A 17,112-nucleotide genomic window follows, 5' to 3' on the forward strand; every position below is an offset into this window, starting at 1 on the left:
CCCCTTATCCGGAAACCCGTTATCCAGAAAGCTCCGAATTACGGAAAGCCCGTCTCCCATAGACTCCATTATAAGCAAATAATTCAGAATTTTAAAACTGATTTCCTTTTTTTATATAGAAATAAAACAGAACCTTGTAATTGATCCCAACTAAGATAAAAATAATCCTTATTGGATGCAAAACAGTCCTATTGGGTTTAATTAATGTTTTATTAATTTTTTAGTAAACTTAAGGTATGGAGATCCAAATTATGGAAAGACCCCTTATCCGGAATACCCTTGGTCCCGAGCATTCTGGATAATGGGTCCTATACCTGTAGCAGCTGCTTGTTGTGGCTACTAAAATAGACAATGCTGATCATTTGTATGTATGCGTGTATGTATATCTTTATTTATAAAGCGCTACTTATGTACGCAGCGCTGTACAGTAGAATACATACAACATACAAACAGGGGGTTATTAAGATAATAATAGATAAATGCACAGTATAACAGTAAATACAAATAAATAAATACAAATAAATACAAGATACAGTTGCAATAAATTAAGAGTCAAAGACACAAGAGGATCATTTACTGATAATTGCCTCTACGTGTGTTTTAGCAGGGGCAATTCTCAGTATTGTCTATGGCAGGCGATTTTCTGGTGTTAAGTAGCTGCTACTAGTAGCTCACTGTGTCTTCACCCTTAGCAGTAATAACAAAATGCTCAGAATCACCACCTCCTTCTCCTCTTTTGCACCCATGGGAGCACTTGCAGTTATTATCACTCCGAATGCTGTGCTGTGATTGGAGGCAAAGGCGTAGAGCCATTATGACAGAGAATATAGGTCAACTGGCCTTTCAGAGCCAGGGACCAGTGGGATTTCTCTTGGTAACTGTGTGACCCCTCTGCCAGTTATACCCCCGCTATACACAGTCATGCTAGGAATTTCCCATCTAATTATCCCCAGGAAATAATGAGTAGAAGGTTCCCTGCGTAGCTTGTGTTTCAGCCAGACATGGCAGTGATTCATGCAATGAGGTTAGACACCATCTGCTATCATGGCTATAGTGCGCCAAGCCTTGTCTCCAGTACTGTGTTGTACAGCAGTGCTTTAAGCTGCCCATACACGCACCCATATAAAGTTTTGTACTGTTTTCGGATCATGTGTGGGCTCCGAAGAGTCGATTGGACAGATTACAAATTTTCATCTGGATAAGGATAAAATCTGCACATGTATTGTGTATCTGCTGATATCCTAGGGGGATCTACAATGGGAGTCACTTTGGTACGATTGGTGTCTGTAACTATTCCATGTTTCCATTGGTTATATTTAGGGCTTTATCCCACAATTTCAAGCTGAATGTGAGTTTCAGATCGTTGCATTCAAACGTACAATCGATATCCCAACATTTGTTGAAAATAGAATCTGAACATGTGTGGCCACCCTTAGGCAATGTTGCCCATTGCAAAACAAGAGACAGATTCCCCCAAAACCCCCTCCATGACACAATTCCAATGCTTACCTAAAGACGGGTATTTTCAGGCCCCATGTACCACTGCCCTAAAGGTATATTCTCATAAACAAGGAAAACCTCTTTAAATACCATAAGTGCAAGTGAAACTTCTCATATGTTGAAATCTCAGTGTATTTTATCCCTACAAGAACCAGTCAGATTGCTTCCATACACAAATCTGTGGTCTCAGAGTTATAACAACATGTCAAGCTTTAGTCACACTAAATGTAACACTGCAAATAATTTATTTTTCTGTATATGGACGGCAAACAACAAGGTATAACACACACTTCTATATACAGACCAACCAAAACACACAAACAAACAAACAAAAAAATCAAAATAACTTGCCCTACTAATAACAACACCCCAAACTGATGATGGGCAGGATGTTCTGTCTATGGGCACAAAAAGCACAGGGTATTTATTGTTATAAAGGATACAATAAAGGATTACTGTTAAATAACACTTGTTTAAGTTCCTTGGTGCCCTCAATCTCACGTTGAAAGGTTCTTCTATATATATTTGTATTATTGCATAAAGGCCTACCCTACCCTTATGTATAAATACAAATATATAGAGAAAAACGTGTTATTGGAAGAATGAAAAACAGTTAGTATAATGCATTTCTCTTTTTTTTTTTTTATAGTATCATGTGTACAACTGTATATTTCTTCTCTTTTATATTTTTGTATACATGGGGGAGCTGAAATATTTATTCCCTTTGACATTGTATTATAAAGGTAAGCTATACCTACCCATATACTGTACTGTCAAAGGGAATAAATATTTCACCTCCCTATGTATAAAAACAAAAATACATTCCCTCATTGCATATTTGTATTTATACATATGGATGGAAGCTGCAGAATAGGTTGGAACTTAATAAATAATTTTTAATAAATATAATAATATTTCCTGGGTGGGGGAATTGTAAAGAAAACCCACTGCTGCTCCCCACCAGCAGACTACTATGCAAAGAATGTATTTAGTTTTTTCTCTTTTTTGGCTGGAACTTGCCTTTTGTGGCTTTTATTGTCCATAAATAAAGCCTTTGGGTGAAGACACACGGAGCTACTAGTAGCAGCTACTTGTCGTGGCTACCAAAAATGCTGATAATTTACTGATAATTGTCTCTATGTGTGTTTTAGCAGGGGCAATTCTCAGTATTGTCTATGGCAGGGGATTTTCTGGAGTTTAGTAGCCATGAAAATGTAGCTGCTACTAGTAGCTCTGTGTGTTAGTATGTTAAAGAATGGCCAGCAACTTTTCAACTGGCTGACACGGACAGCCAAAAAAACTTCTGCTCTGCAAGGCTACAATTTTATTGGTATAAATACTTTTTATTACTTAGCTTTCTATTCATATTCCAGTTTCTCATTCAAACCTCTGTCTGGTTGCTAGGGTAATTTGGACCCAAGCAACCATATAGCTGCAAACTCGAGATTAGCTGAATATAAAGCTAGAAAATTTAAAAAACACATAATAAAAAATGAAGACCAGTTGCAAATTGTTTCAGAATAGCACTCACTACAATATACTAAAAGGTCAGCAACCCCTTTAGGCTGATGCCACACCAGGCGTAGGGCTGATTTTTTCAGCAAGCGGAAAAACGCTTGCCGAAAATTCAGCCCTACGCCTGCTACTTGTGCCTGCACCCGAATGAATGGAATACGCTCGGGTGCAGGCACATGTAGCCGATATACGCATGAAAACGCGAGACTTTGCATTCTCTCGCGTTTTCGTGCGTATATCGGATACATGTGCCTGCACCCGAGCGTATCCCATTCATTCGGGTGCAGGCACAAGTAGCAGGCGTAGGGCGGAATTTTCAGCAAGTGTTTTTCCGCTTGCCGAAAAAATCAGCCCTACGCCTGGTGTGGCATCAGCCTTAAAGTGCTCTATAAACATATCTGGGCTGGATTGGAAGATTTCTGGGCTCTCTGCCAAAAGCTACTTTTTTAATTAAAAGTAAGAAACACAGTATCTAAGTGCAGGTGACGCTCGTTAAGATTTCTGGGCTCTCTGCCAAAAGCTATTTTATTTTTTTGTATCTTTTTTAGCTTCAGTGCAGGAGATCAAAGGGAAATGAGGGACTTTTCTGTAAGAATCCGGAAACGCGGGTTGAGCTGTCAAAAATTGGGACAGTTGGGAGGTATGGGTGTCAAATCAGCCCCTTTATAGTCACCTATTCTGGAAGATTATTTCAAGGCCAACTGCTCCTTTAAGAGGAAACAAACTTAGACATACCAAACATTTCTCAGTAGGTTTAAAGCAGTAGGCTCCCCAAATAAGTGCATTTTATCTAAACAATACCTTTTACTGGTAAAACAAACTTTCTATGGTACAAGGCGTAGTTAAAAAACCAGTCTAGCTAAGGGTGAAGACACACTGGGCTGCTAGTAGCAGCTACTTTTTCAAGGCTACTAAACACGAGAAAATACCCTGCCATAGACAGTACAGGATAATGGGTTTCCAGATAAGGGATCCTCTGCTAAAACACGTGTAGAGACAATTATCAGTAAATGATCAGCAGTAGCCGTGACAAGTAGCTGCTCACAGTACCTCTGTGTGTCTTCATCCTAAGGGCTGTGGCAGAGATTAGTCGCCCACGACAAGGGAGATTAGTCGCCTACGACAAGGGAGATTTGTCGCATGGCAACTAATCTCCCCGTCTGTCAGAGCTCTAAGGGCTCTGGCACACGGGGGAGATTAGTCGCCCGCGACAAAACTCCCTGTTCGCGGGCGACTAATCTCCCCGAGTTGCCTACCCCTGCCATCCCACCGGCGAACATGTAAGTCGCCGGCGGGATGGCAGATGCGGCGCGATTTCGCGCAAATCGAGGCTTTTTCGGCGATTTCCTGAAATCGCCCCGCCTCGTCTGCCATCCCGCCGGCGACTTACATGTTCGCCGGTGGGATGGCAGGGGTAGGCAACTCGGGGAGATTAGTCGCCCGCGAACAGGGAGTTTTGTCGCGGGCGACTAATCTCCCCCGTGTGCCAGAGCCCTAAGGCTTTGCATGTAAACACCGGCGGAGAAACCACAGGTTCAGTCCCCTTCTGCTCTTAATTTGTGTGCCTTGAGAAGTCCAGTCCTGTGAGTGGGCACTTATATGAGGCAGAAGGTGGCCAAATCCAGGGTCGGACTGGGCCGCCGGGAAAAATCCCGGTGGGCCCCGGTGGCCCAGACCCGACCAATCCTCCCCTAACGCGTTAAATTTATGTGAGCTCAGGGAGGCCCTCGAGTGGGGGACCCTATGGGAGGGTTAGGGGACCTGCAGGGCCCCTGGGAAGGGAGCCCTGGTGGGCCCTGCACCCCCTAGTCCGACCCTGGCCAAATCAGTGGTTTCTGTGCCAGCATTTCTACGCGTGCCATAGGACAGAAATGTACATTATACCGTTTCCCATCATGTTCTGAAACTGAAGTGATCTCCCCTGGCTGGGGGGGGGGGGGATCTATAACAGATTTGCATTGTAAGGAAAACTGAGGGGAAATGTTAAATGCAAAGCGGCAGGGGATGTGCAATGTTGCAGTGATTTTTAGGGGCTTCCTTTCCAAATAACAGTGTATCTTTGTTCCAATTCTGCTTATTTACACGAAGGAGCTTAAGGGAAACAAGAAATAAATGAAGATCCTTTTTCTGACCGACAAATCTGTGAAAGGGGCATTTGTGCCCAGTATTCTACATTGTAACTTAAAGGGGAACTAAACTCCACAATGTCTTTGTAACTGCTATTCCCACTGCTCAGGCCAGCAAGCCTTCTCCAGGGTTGCCAGGTTGGCGGTTTTTCTGCCAAATTGGGCTACTTATTTAAAGCCCAGGCAGGTTTCCAAAGTACAAACCGCCCAAGGTACAGATTTGGGCTATTTTTTGGAGCCTTGGTTTGTAGTTTGGAAACTAGCCAAAGTTTTTCTCCCTAGTAAACCTGGCATGCCTGTTTAATTGCATGCTGGGTAATGTAGTTTGTAGCTAACAATTAGCCTACAGCTGGGATTAATATAAAACTACAATACCCAGCATGCAATTGGACAGTATAGCCAGAGGCTCCCATTTCTATTCTATTCAGGCTCAACCTGTCTGCTCTACAACCTGCTCCCTGCTGCAGTTGATCCTTAAGGTATAATTCTCAGGATCTCTTGGGGCCGCTGAGAGTTGTAGTTCAACACACCCATATGTATATCATGCCTGGGGTTAATGCAACATTCTGAATCCATTTCTGTAGTGACTTCCCAGCGGGACTGGGCACAGAGGGAATTACCAGCCATCCCAGTAACAGGAGAGGGGGCACAGGGCTTGGGGAGTGATTATACACTTTAAAAAGGCAGGTTTCCCATATATACTTTTTGAGCTATTTTTGGGCTACTTTCCAAGTGGCTTTTGGCTAGTTTTGGGCTGGTTGTAGAACTGACTGGCTAGTTTGGAAAAATAAATCTGGCAACTCTGGCCTTCTCCCTAAGGGTAAAGACACACGGAGCTACTTAGTAGCAGCTACTTGTCATGGCTACTAAATTCCAGAAAATCCCCTGCCATAGACAATACTGAGAATTGCCTCTAAGACACACGTAGAGACAATTATCAGTAAATGATCAGCACTGTCTGTTTTAATAGCCGTGACAAGTAGCTGCTACTAGTAGCTCCATGTGTCTGCACCCTAACTGCACTAAAAGCCATCTGTTCTCCCATAGCCATGGTTGGACTGGGACCTCAAGTATTGCTTATATTCAAGGTTGGACGGGGCCCCGGCGACCCAGACCCAACCCTTGCTGGCGCTCCCCCTGCCCGACTGTTCCTTCCTGACATGTTAAACTGACGCACGCTCAGGGGAGGACGTTGGGTGGGGGACCCTGCAGGGGGGGTTAGGGGACATGGCTGGCGGGGGCCCTGCAGCCCCAGTCCGACCCTGCTTATATTTGTGTGTATAATCTGTATGTTCAATGTTTACACCTATTTATTATATAACAATACACTAACACTATTTGCAGGGTGAGTGGAGCCAATGTTGGAAGGGTTGGTCCAATTGATGACATATGGGTCGGAACAAAGTGGGCGGAGTTAGGACACCTTGCTTGACATTTTGAGGACGGAGTGGGCTCACTGATGGCAAAAGCGAAAATGCACCTCAGGTTTGGTAAATATACAGGGTTTGGGAACGTATAAGGGCAAAAATGACTGTAACACAGCTTGAGCGTCACACGGAGTGAAAGAGGTGAATAAATGAACAGGCATTCTTTGCTCCCTGTCCCAGCGATGTTGCTGAGCAAAAATGAGGGGAAACTTCGCACCTCAGCTGAAAATATAAGGGGCGGGCACTTTAAGTATTTTTCCCGCTCTCCTGTAGCGCCAGGAGGAGCCCTGTGACGTGTCGCTACACTTCCTACCTTGCCCAGGCAAGCCACACCCCTGCAACGCCATTGGCTAGAGCTGGATAAAGCGGCTGTAGAGGAGGGAGGCGGACTAGTCGCCAGGTGTCTGGGGAGGTGGGCGGGGAGAATGAACAAACCAACGCGGAGCCTTATTATGGGGAAAGTGTGGGCGGAGCTCCGGGTGAAGTCCCGCCTCTTGGTTCGGTGTGAGCAGTCAGGGGTGCAGGCAATGCTGTGAGTCAGTGCGGTGTGTGACCGTGAGGGAGAAGGAAGGTGCTGAGGCGGATACGCGTCTACCCCGCCTCCTGGGGCTGCCATAGAAACAACCCCGGCTCTGTTGTGCGTCCCTTTCCTCAGCCCTGGGCACGGTGACTGCCTCTATGGAGGACGCGCTGCCCTCCGGACTGCTGGAGGTGTGCGCCCTGGTGGGAGCCCCCGCCGACAGGATCCGGGAAATAGACAAGGTAGGCAGTGCCAGGTATGGCTGGCAAGTAGCTCTTATAGCCAGCTGGTGCAGAACTACAACTCCCAGCATGCTTAGCGCAGGAGTGTCAAATGTTGCTATGTACCTCACACTGCTCCTTCAGAACTACAACTCCCAGCATGCTTAGCGCAGGAGTGCCAAATGTTGCTATATACCTCACACTGCTCCTTCAGAACTACAACTCCCAGCATGCTTAGCGCAGGAGTGCCAAATGTTGCTATATACCTCACACTGCTCCTTCAGAACTACAACTCCCAGCATGCTTAGCGCAGGAGTGCCAAATGTTGCTATGTACCTCACACTGCTCCTTCAGAACTACAACTCCCAGCATGCTTAGCGCAGGAGTGCCAAATGTTGCTATATACCTCACACTGCTCCTTCAGAACTACAACTCCCAGCATGCTTAGCTCAGGAGTGCCAAATGTTGCTATATACCTTACACTGCTCCTTCAGAACTACAACTCCCACCATGCTTAGCGCAGGAGTGCCAAATGTAGCTATATACCTTACACTGCTCCTTCAGAACTACAACTCCCAGCATGCTTAGCAAATGAAGCCGCAGTGCCAAATGTAGCTATATACCTTACACTGCTCCTTCAGAACTACAACTCCCACCATGCTTAGCGAATGAAGCCGCAGTGCCAAATGTAGCTATATACCTTACACTGCTCCTTCAGAACTACAACTCCCACCATGCTTAGCGCAGGAGTGCCAAATGTAGCTATATACCTTACACTGCTCCTTCAGAACTACAACTCCCACCATGCTTAGCGAATGAAGCCGCAGTGCCAAATGTAGCTATATACCTTACACTGCTCCTTCAGAACTACAACTCCCACCATGCTTAGCGCAGGAGTGCCAAATGTAGCTATATACCTTACACTGCTCCTTCAGAACTACAACTCCCACCATGCTTAGCGCAGGAGTGCCAAATGTAGCTATATACCTTACACTGCTCCTTCAGAACTACAACTCCCACCATGCTTAGCGCAGGAGTGCCAAATGTAGCTATATACCTTACACTGCTCCTTCAGAACTACAACTCCCACCATGCTTAGCTCAGGGCTAGATACAGGGAGTTGTACATCAGTCAAGTTGTCTAAAGGCACCAACATATGCCATAGCCCTGCGCTTGGCCCCCGATTCCCTGCTTTTTGCGGGGTGGGCAGATCCTTTGGTAGCACTGGTGTGCAGCACCCTATGGCACCCTACATGGATGGGTCCTTATCTGTGAGTTGAGTGGGCAACACTCTTATTGCAGGGAATCAAATTGTCTTACTGCAAGAAACTAAGGCAAGTTGAGAGTTGTAGTTCAGTATCTGCTGCATTGCTGATATTAGCCCTCAGTAGTTAAACTACATCTCACAGAATTCCAGTGAGTTTAGCTGTTGGCGTGTTCGGCTCAACTTGCACCCCTCGCCCGTAGCTGAAGTACAGCTGGCGGAATGCCACTCACAGGGGTGCTGGGGGGGTAGGAATATGTTTCCCCCTTTGTTCAGTACCTAATGATAAAGTACCCAATATAATATTCCCCCTGCATTTATAGATCTTCAGAGTGACTTCTAATGGGGATGTTCACCGTTTGAAAGCTGTAAAGAGTTAGACGAAGAAGGCAAATAATAAAGAAAGAAGACCAATTAAAAGGTTGCTTAGAATTAGCCTTCCCTTTAACATGCTTGTGCTTGGAAGGTACAGTATTCTCTGTAACACACGTTTCAGTGGGTCATGTGACCTCCATTAACCCATGACATCACCGAGCCCGTGTACAAGGATATATTTTGCTGGATTCTCGTGGCTCTTATGTATTATAAGGTGATTTATCACATCCTGCAGCAGGTCCTGTTTGTGTGTTAGTGTTTGGAGCGGTACCATTTGTGCTCATTCAGATCAGCTGTACTGTAGGATCCTGCATGTTTCCACGGGGGCGTAATAAAGAGCTTGGGGGGGCTGTACCTGTGGGGGGTGCATTCCTTCTGTTGTGCCGGGCAACACAGTTTGGGCAGTGCTGGTGCGAATGTTACTTTTTCCATGCCTGTAACAGGGGCCCCCTGCCTGTAACGGGGGCCCCTACCTGTAACGGGGGCCCCCTGCCTGTAACGGGGGCCCCTACCTGTACCATTATAATGAGCATAATAGAAACAAAACTGAGTGACAGAGTAAGGAATGTGTGTCTAACAGCTAGTATTGCTGGGGTTTGGAATTAACCAGTTTGTGCCCAACCCTAACCGGCTTAGTCCAAAACCGTGCCCAACTTGTAGAGTGTAAGCTCTTTTTGGCAGGGCTCTCTTCCCCTCCTGTATCGGTTACTGATTGCTTTATATGTTACTCCTTGTAGAGTGTAAGCTCTTTTGGGCAGGGCTCTCTTCCCCTCCTGTATCGGTTACTGATTGCTTTATATGTTACTCCTTGTAGAGTGTAAGCTCTTTTGGGCAGGGCTCCCTTCCCCTCCTGTATCGGTTACTGATTGCTTTATATGTTACTCCTTGTAGAGTGTAAGCTCTTTTGGGCAGGGCTCTCTTCCCCTCCTGTATCGGTTACTGATTGCTTTATATGTTACTCCTTGTAGAGTGTAAGCTCTTTTGGGCAGGGCTCTCTTCCCCTCTTGTATCGGTTATTGATTGCTTTATTTGTTACTCCTTGTAGAGTGTAAGCTCTTTTGGGCAGGGCTCTCTTCCCCTCCTGTATCGGTTACTGATTGCTTTATATGTTACTCCTTGTAGAGTGTAAGCTCTTTTGGGCAGGGCTCTCTTCCCCTCCTGTATCAGTTATTGGTTGCTTTATATGTTACTCTGTATGTCCAATGTATGTAACCCACTTATTGTACAGCGCTGCGGGATATGTTGGCGCTTTATAAATAAATGTTAATAATAACTTGGTCTGATGTTTCTGGGCAGTTTTAAAGCTGGAACCAGGGTTGGACTGGGACACTGGGACAAAACCCAATGGGCCCCGGCAGCCCGACCCTTTCCAGCGGTCCCCCGGCCGACGGTGTTCCTCCCCTGACGGGTTAAACTTACACACACTCGGGAGGATGTCGGGCAGAGGCCCCTGCGGGAGGTCAGGGGGTGCGGGGGACACGGCCAGCTGGGGCACTTGCAGGGCCCTTGGGGCAGTAGTCCCGGTGGGCCCTGCACCCCCCAGTCTGACCCTGGCTGGAATTCTACCCAGCCAGTTCATGTCAAAAATGGTGGTTGGATAGGGGCTCATCCAGTGCATAACTGCAAATTTTTTTGGCATAATTCCGAAGTACTTAGAATCCTAGGGGAATAGCGCACAAGCCCACGTATGTAAGAAAAAGTACTAAGCTTGTCCAGGTGCAGTGACCCATAGCGACCAATACGATTATCTGTGGCCCCATCTGTGGCCTCTCTACTTTGCCCCAGAGCCGGAAAAATTCCAAGATGGGAATGGGACTAGTCCCTCGATTAACCCTATACTACTTACCCAGCCCCTTCTTGAAGCTGTATAATATTAAAGAGGTTGTTCATCTTCAGGCTTTATAGAATGCCCCATTCCTAGCAACTTTGCAATTGGTCTTCATTATGTATTTTTTATTATTTGCCTTCCTTGTCTGCCTCTTTCTGGCTTTTCAATGGGGGTCACGGACCCCAGCAGCCAAGAACTATTGCTCTTTGAGGCTACAATATTGTTGCTAATTATATTTTATATTACTTATCATTCTGTGTAGGCCCTCTCCTGTTCACATTCCCGTCACTCATTCACACCACTGCCTGGTTGCTAGGATAAATAAATCCCTAGCAACCAGATAGTTGCTGAAATTCCAAACTGAAGAGCTGCTTAACAAAAAGCTAAATAACTGAAAAAATAAAAAAAAAATAGAAAATGAAGACCAGCTGCAATTTGTCTCAGTAAATTGTCCACAGCACACAAAAAGCTAATTTAAAGGGGAACTACCCCTTTAATTCACACTCTGTCATTGTCTGTGGCTTGCATGCCAGTGGGTTTAGTGATCAGAAATTCCAGTAGCCCTCGTACATAAGGAGGAAGCAGATACGTGATGCAGAAATAGCTTTTGTGTAAAGAAACTAACAGCTTGGGAAATATGTCTGCGAGTGAGTGATGAGCACTAAATATGGCACTAAAAGTGGGTTTGGTTGGTTGTTATATTGAATATACGGTAAAATTGTATTCTGAATCCCAGCTGATATTAAATGTGTAGCAGGTGATAGACGCCTTTATATGGGCACAGAACCCCTCAGTGACTGCTAATATCCTTATCATTTACAGTAGGGGGTACATTATCCCTTATAATACATGAGTGATACTCAGAGTTCCCTGTATAACTCAGCCTGCAGCCTTGTGCCTTTATATGGGGGGCACACAACCCCTCAGTGACTGCTAATATCCTTATCATTTACAGTAGGGGGTACATTATCCCTTATAATACATGAGTGATACTCAGAGTTCCCTGTATAACTCAGCCTGCAGCCTTGTGCCTTTATATGGGGGGCACAGAACCCCTCAGTGACTGCTAATATCCTTATCATTTACAGTAGGGGGTACATTATCCCTTATAATACATGAGTGATACTCAGAGTTCCCTGTATAACTCAGCCTGCAGCCTTGTGCCTTTATATGGGCACAGAACCCCTCAGTGACTGCTAATATCCTTATCATTTACAGTAGGGGGTACATTATCCCTTATAATACATGAGTGATACTCAGAGTTCCCTGTATAACTCAGCCTGCAGCCTTGTGCCTTTATATGGGGGGCACAGAACCCCTCAGTGACTGCTAATATCCTTATCATTTACAGTAGGGGGTACATTATCCCTTATAATACATGAGTGATACTCAGAGTTCCCTGTATAACTCAGCCTGCAGCCTTGTGCCTTTATATGGGGGGCACAGAACCCCTCAGTGACTGCTAATATCCTTATCATTTACAGTAGGGGGTACATTATCCCTTATAATACATGAGTGATACTCAGAGTTCCCTGTATAACTCAGCCTGCAGCCTTGTGCCTTTATATGGGGGGCACAGAACCCCTCAGTGACTGCTAATATCCTTATCATTTACAGTAGGGGGTACATTATCCCTTATAATACATGAGTGATACTCAGAGTTCCCTGTATAACTCAGCCTGCAGCCTTGTGCCTTTATATGGGCACAGAACCCCTTAGTGACTGCTAATATCCTTATCATTTACAGTAGGGGGTACATTATCCCTTATAATACTAAATAATATATTCTTAGCAACTTTGCAATTGTCTTCCATTATTTATTCTTTTATTGTTTTTTTAATTATTTGTCCTTTTGTACATCTTTCCAGTTTTGAAATGGGACCCCGGCAGTCATAAAACTATTGCTCTTAAGTTTGCAATTGTATTATTATTGTTACTTTGTATTCCTTATCTTTAAATTCATTTCCTATGCATAGTCCTTTCTCTCATTCAAACCACTGCCTGGTTGCTAAGGTAAACAAGACCCTAGCAACCAGATAGCTGATGAAATTCCAAACTTGAGAAACTTATTTATTGGCTAGAATCTCAGCCATAAAGCAGGGCAGGACTGCTGCTTACAATGGGGGGGGATCAGATAGGATCTGTGCCACTGTGACAGAATGCTCTGTTATACAGATAGCTAGAATCTCAGCCATAAAGCAGGGCAGGACTGCTGCTTACAATGGGGGGATCAGATAGGATCTGTGCCACTGTGACAGAATGCTCTGTTATACAGATAGCTAGAATCTCAGCCATAAAGCAGGGCAGGACTGCTGCTTACAATGGGGGGGATCAGATAGGATCTGTGCCACTGTGACAGAATGCTCTGTTATACAGATAGCTAGAATCTCAGCCATAAAGCAGGGCAGGACTGCTGCTTACAATGGGGGGATCAGATAGGATCTGTGCCACTGTGACAGAATGCTCTGTTATACAGATAGCTAGAATCTCAGCCATAAAGCAGGGCAGGACTGCTGCTTACAATGGGGGGATCAGATAGGAAGATAGCTAGAATCTCAGCCATAAAGCAGGGCAGGACTGCTGCTTACAATGGGGGGGGGGGGGGGGGGGGGGGGGGATAGATGAATGTAGAAGACACAAGCAGGTACAGTCCCAAGGAGGATACTCTTATTTCACTTAGTTTAGGACTGACGACATTGCCGTTCTGGGGTGCGACAGCGTACGTATGTTTATACAAATGGTGTAACCAAATGTTTCTCTTTATTGAACAGTAAAAAGCACAGAGGAATAGTTCATAGTTACACAAACAATAGAGTTCTAAGGATAGAATCTCAGCCATAATATAGGCCAGAACTGCTGCTTTGTTTTTCGAGAAAGGAATGAGACTAAACTCATTTTACACTCACTGTACTGGCACAAAAATGGCTACAAATTTTTATATTTTTTTTGTAGAATTAAAATTTTGCTACATTTTACACATTGTATTGCATTGTAATTACTTGCTCCCCAAACCTTATTTTGAACCTCCTTGTTTTCCAAATGCACATACACTGTGAGTGATAACCCTCCCTTTGCTGGGCTATAACTGCACATTTTGTGTTATCAAAACTGAATTGTGTTTAAAAATAAACATACAGAAGAGAAAGAACCCCCTAGTGCTGGGCGGTATACCGCCATATACCGAATACCGTTTTTAAAAAAAAAACTGATATTCATTTTTGAAATACCGGCATACCGGTGAAGATTGGGTTGCGCCCTGTGCGTACTGACGTCACGTACGCACGGGGCGCAACCCGAAGTGGCAACAGAAGCGGCTCGGGCCGCAATCCTCTCTGTCGCTTTGAACATTTGGACTAGTGGAGGGGCTGTATGCTCCCTCTACTGGCGCCTCACTGGGACAAACCTCCCAAAATTGCACATTCTAAGTACAGAACTGCATGAAGCAGTGCTTCATATACCGATTTAGAACCCCTGAGGAATTGTACCAACATGAGCCTTTCCATATTTTCAACTTTGTTCCCTGTGGATTAAATACTAATTGTCTCAATAGCAATATTTAGGGGCCCTGGCCCTGGCCAAACGATCGAATTATAACGACGGGTATAGGAAAAGTCGGTCTGGGGGACCCATAGGCAGCTAGAATCGGCTCATGTATAGGCTTAGTGGAAAATTAAACAATGGTGTACTGGGGGAAGAAGGCACAAATGACTCCTGTGTATGATTCCTTTTCAGTTGTATTAACCTATATAATCAACTCAAGTGAAAGAAATGTATGAAAGATAGGAAAGCATACACCCCAAACCCACATTTTTAAGGGTAAGGGCACACTTAGACAAAGGACAGATTATAAATGAATCTATAAAACTGTTAGACAGTTACAGTGCCAAATAGAGACAGGCTGGTCGGAGCCTTGAATAACACTTTTCACTGCGTCACTGTTTATATGGTTGGAATGTGCTTTGTTTTGGTTCCATTCGTGACGTAGACGCAGAACTATAGAAGCAGCGCAGCAGTGACTGAGCCGTACATGAATGCCTTTTGGTTAAATGTCTCATAGACAAGTAAAAATAGATTCAATATGTTCCAGTGGCGCAATCCGCACTATAGAAATCCGTGTCGTTCGCACCTCCCTTGGAAACAATAAAGCAGTTGTTTATCCTGACGCTAGCAATTCTGTATTTAACTGATACTTGTTTTCTTTTCTGAATAATCTGTTTGCTCATGCACTTTTTCCATACAGTATGTATCCGTGTATCCCTGTGGGGAGTCATTAGTTTTGGTCCTTGTTGGATAGGGCACCACCTAATATTCCTTTACTCCACTGAGAGTACAAAGGTTATTCTTGCTTCAGTGATAGTTGTGACCCTATGGGGAGCACTTGTGTCAAGTTATTTAACTAATTAGTAGAGAGGGAGGGATTTGAGAAAATTAAAAATTAAGTGTAATAAGGATAATCTTACTAATCAATATATTAATAATAGTTATCCCCTTAGGCAGGGATCCCCAACCTTTCTTGCTTGTGAGCCACAGTTAAATGTATAAAGCCTTGGGGAGCAACACAAGCACCATAAAAGTTCATGGAGGAGCCAAATAAGGGCTGTGATTGGCTATTAGGGGCCTCTATGCACCCTATCAGCTTACAGGGGCTTTATTTGGTAGGAAATCTTGTTTTTATTCAACCAAAATTATAAAATAACTCCCTGGTTTGGGGGCACTGAGAGCAACACCCAAGGGGGTTGGGGAGCAACATGTTGCCCTGAGCCACTGGTTGGGGATCACTGCCCTAAGGGACCTGAGGGGATTTGAAACAAATATTTGAAAGTTTTTAATACCTGTGTTTTCTTCCATCAGGCAAAAATATATCTGTAGGTTTATATGCCCTTTAGGCAATGGTAGAGAGCAGCTGGAGCGGGTCTTGTTTATAGAAACTTGCTGAGAGTCCTGCGCCTGAGTTGCTTCTAAAGAGACGTTGATTAGAATGGGACGGTGCCAAGATAGGAAAGCTTCTGTTTATATAATATGTTAGAATACAGTCCATGCTGTATAATCAGATTGTATTCTCATATTTCTGTCCGTTTCTACACGCGCACATTGTTAAACATGACCTTTCGGCGCTGGGTTACATAAGATAAGGCCACGTGAATAGAATATTCATAGTGCAGGTTCTAATCGCCAATTATTCACTCTGTCGGTGTGTCTGACACTTGGATAAACCATAACTGGCGGCTAGAGTACAGCCTGGGTTTCTTTCCTTCTGTATATTTGTATTCATTCATATAGCTGGGGGTGCCAGGTTATAGCCACCATCTTAGCCTTGTGCTGCTGATCAACCAACTGTTTATTCACTATTTTTGCCATTAGTCTAGCAAAAAAACCATAATGGTCACATGTCCCAAATTATGATGATTAGTCACTGTGCATTGCAGTATTAATACATGGGATATGATTTATTGAAATATTGTTTCCATACCTACAGCAACTCTCTGAAATAACCCAGCCACAAAGGTAAAAACTGAGTAAGCTTTATCAGAAAGGCCATAAGCACTCACAGAAACGCTGCACTGAGTCCTCTATCAAAAGAAACACAGGATTTCTTGTCTCCTTTTGTGTATACATGTTCTTCTGTGTCAGACTTCCTCTCTTGGAAAAATCCTTCATTCCCAGGGCCAGAGTCTGCGCAACTCTCTCCTCTCTCTTCTACTCCAGTAAGGTAAAGATTTCTGCAGTAAAATGCCAAAATGCCTTAGAAGTTAGAAGGCCACCGTATGTCTGAAAATGAGGGACTTTTCAGTGAGAATCTGGGACTGGGGGCTGAGCTGTTAAATCAGAACTGTACCTCGAAAATCAGGACAGTTGGTATGTATGGATAGGTGATTTCACAGCAATAATTTCTGGGAGTGTGGGAAAAAAAATGTGTTCTACGTGATTATATAATTAAGGACGAGATTTTCAAGGGGAAGTAAAAGTCATCGCAGTGCAAGGTAAATAGTCACATTCCTGGATGAAAAGATGAAAGATTACGTGGCACTGTAACAAGGACAGCTGGACAAACACACAGCTATTCACCAAACCTTTACGTTATCCTGAATAAAATCTGATGGTTTATACTCACAGCCCTCTGTGTACTGTGTAGGGATGGGGGCCAGTGTGTGGCTAGTGTTGGTGGGGCACAGGGACTGGCTAGAAGCCATTATCAGCCATATTAATAACTGGCAGCACAGGGTTATGTAACTAGGGGCTAATATTTTCCTCCCCACAGTGACCAGTCTGCAATTAGTACAGGTATGGGACCTGTTATCCAGAATGCTCGGGACCTGGGGATTCCGGATCCGGATT

At 44.5% G+C, this 17,112-nt stretch overlaps 1 protein-coding gene across 1 annotated transcript in view; it reads left to right on the forward strand.

Moving 5' to 3' along the window:
* The first annotated feature begins 7,044 nt into the window (after nucleotides 1-7,044).
* The window catches only part of dennd3 (DENN/MADD domain containing 3), a 45,203-nt gene continuing 35,135 nt past the window's right edge, over nucleotides 7,045-17,112 (forward strand). The window contains exon 1 of the mRNA XM_002934475.5: nucleotides 7,045-7,330. Within this exon, the coding sequence (XP_002934521.2) occupies nucleotides 7,247-7,330 (84 nt within the window). The 5' untranslated portion in view covers nucleotides 7,045-7,246. The remainder of the gene's footprint in view (nucleotides 7,331-17,112) is intronic.

Source organism: Xenopus tropicalis, chromosome 6 (genome assembly GCF_000004195.4).
Source record: "Xenopus tropicalis strain Nigerian chromosome 6, UCB_Xtro_10.0, whole genome shotgun sequence".
In the NCBI taxonomy this organism is placed as follows: Eukaryota; Metazoa; Chordata; class Amphibia; order Anura; family Pipidae; genus Xenopus; species Xenopus tropicalis.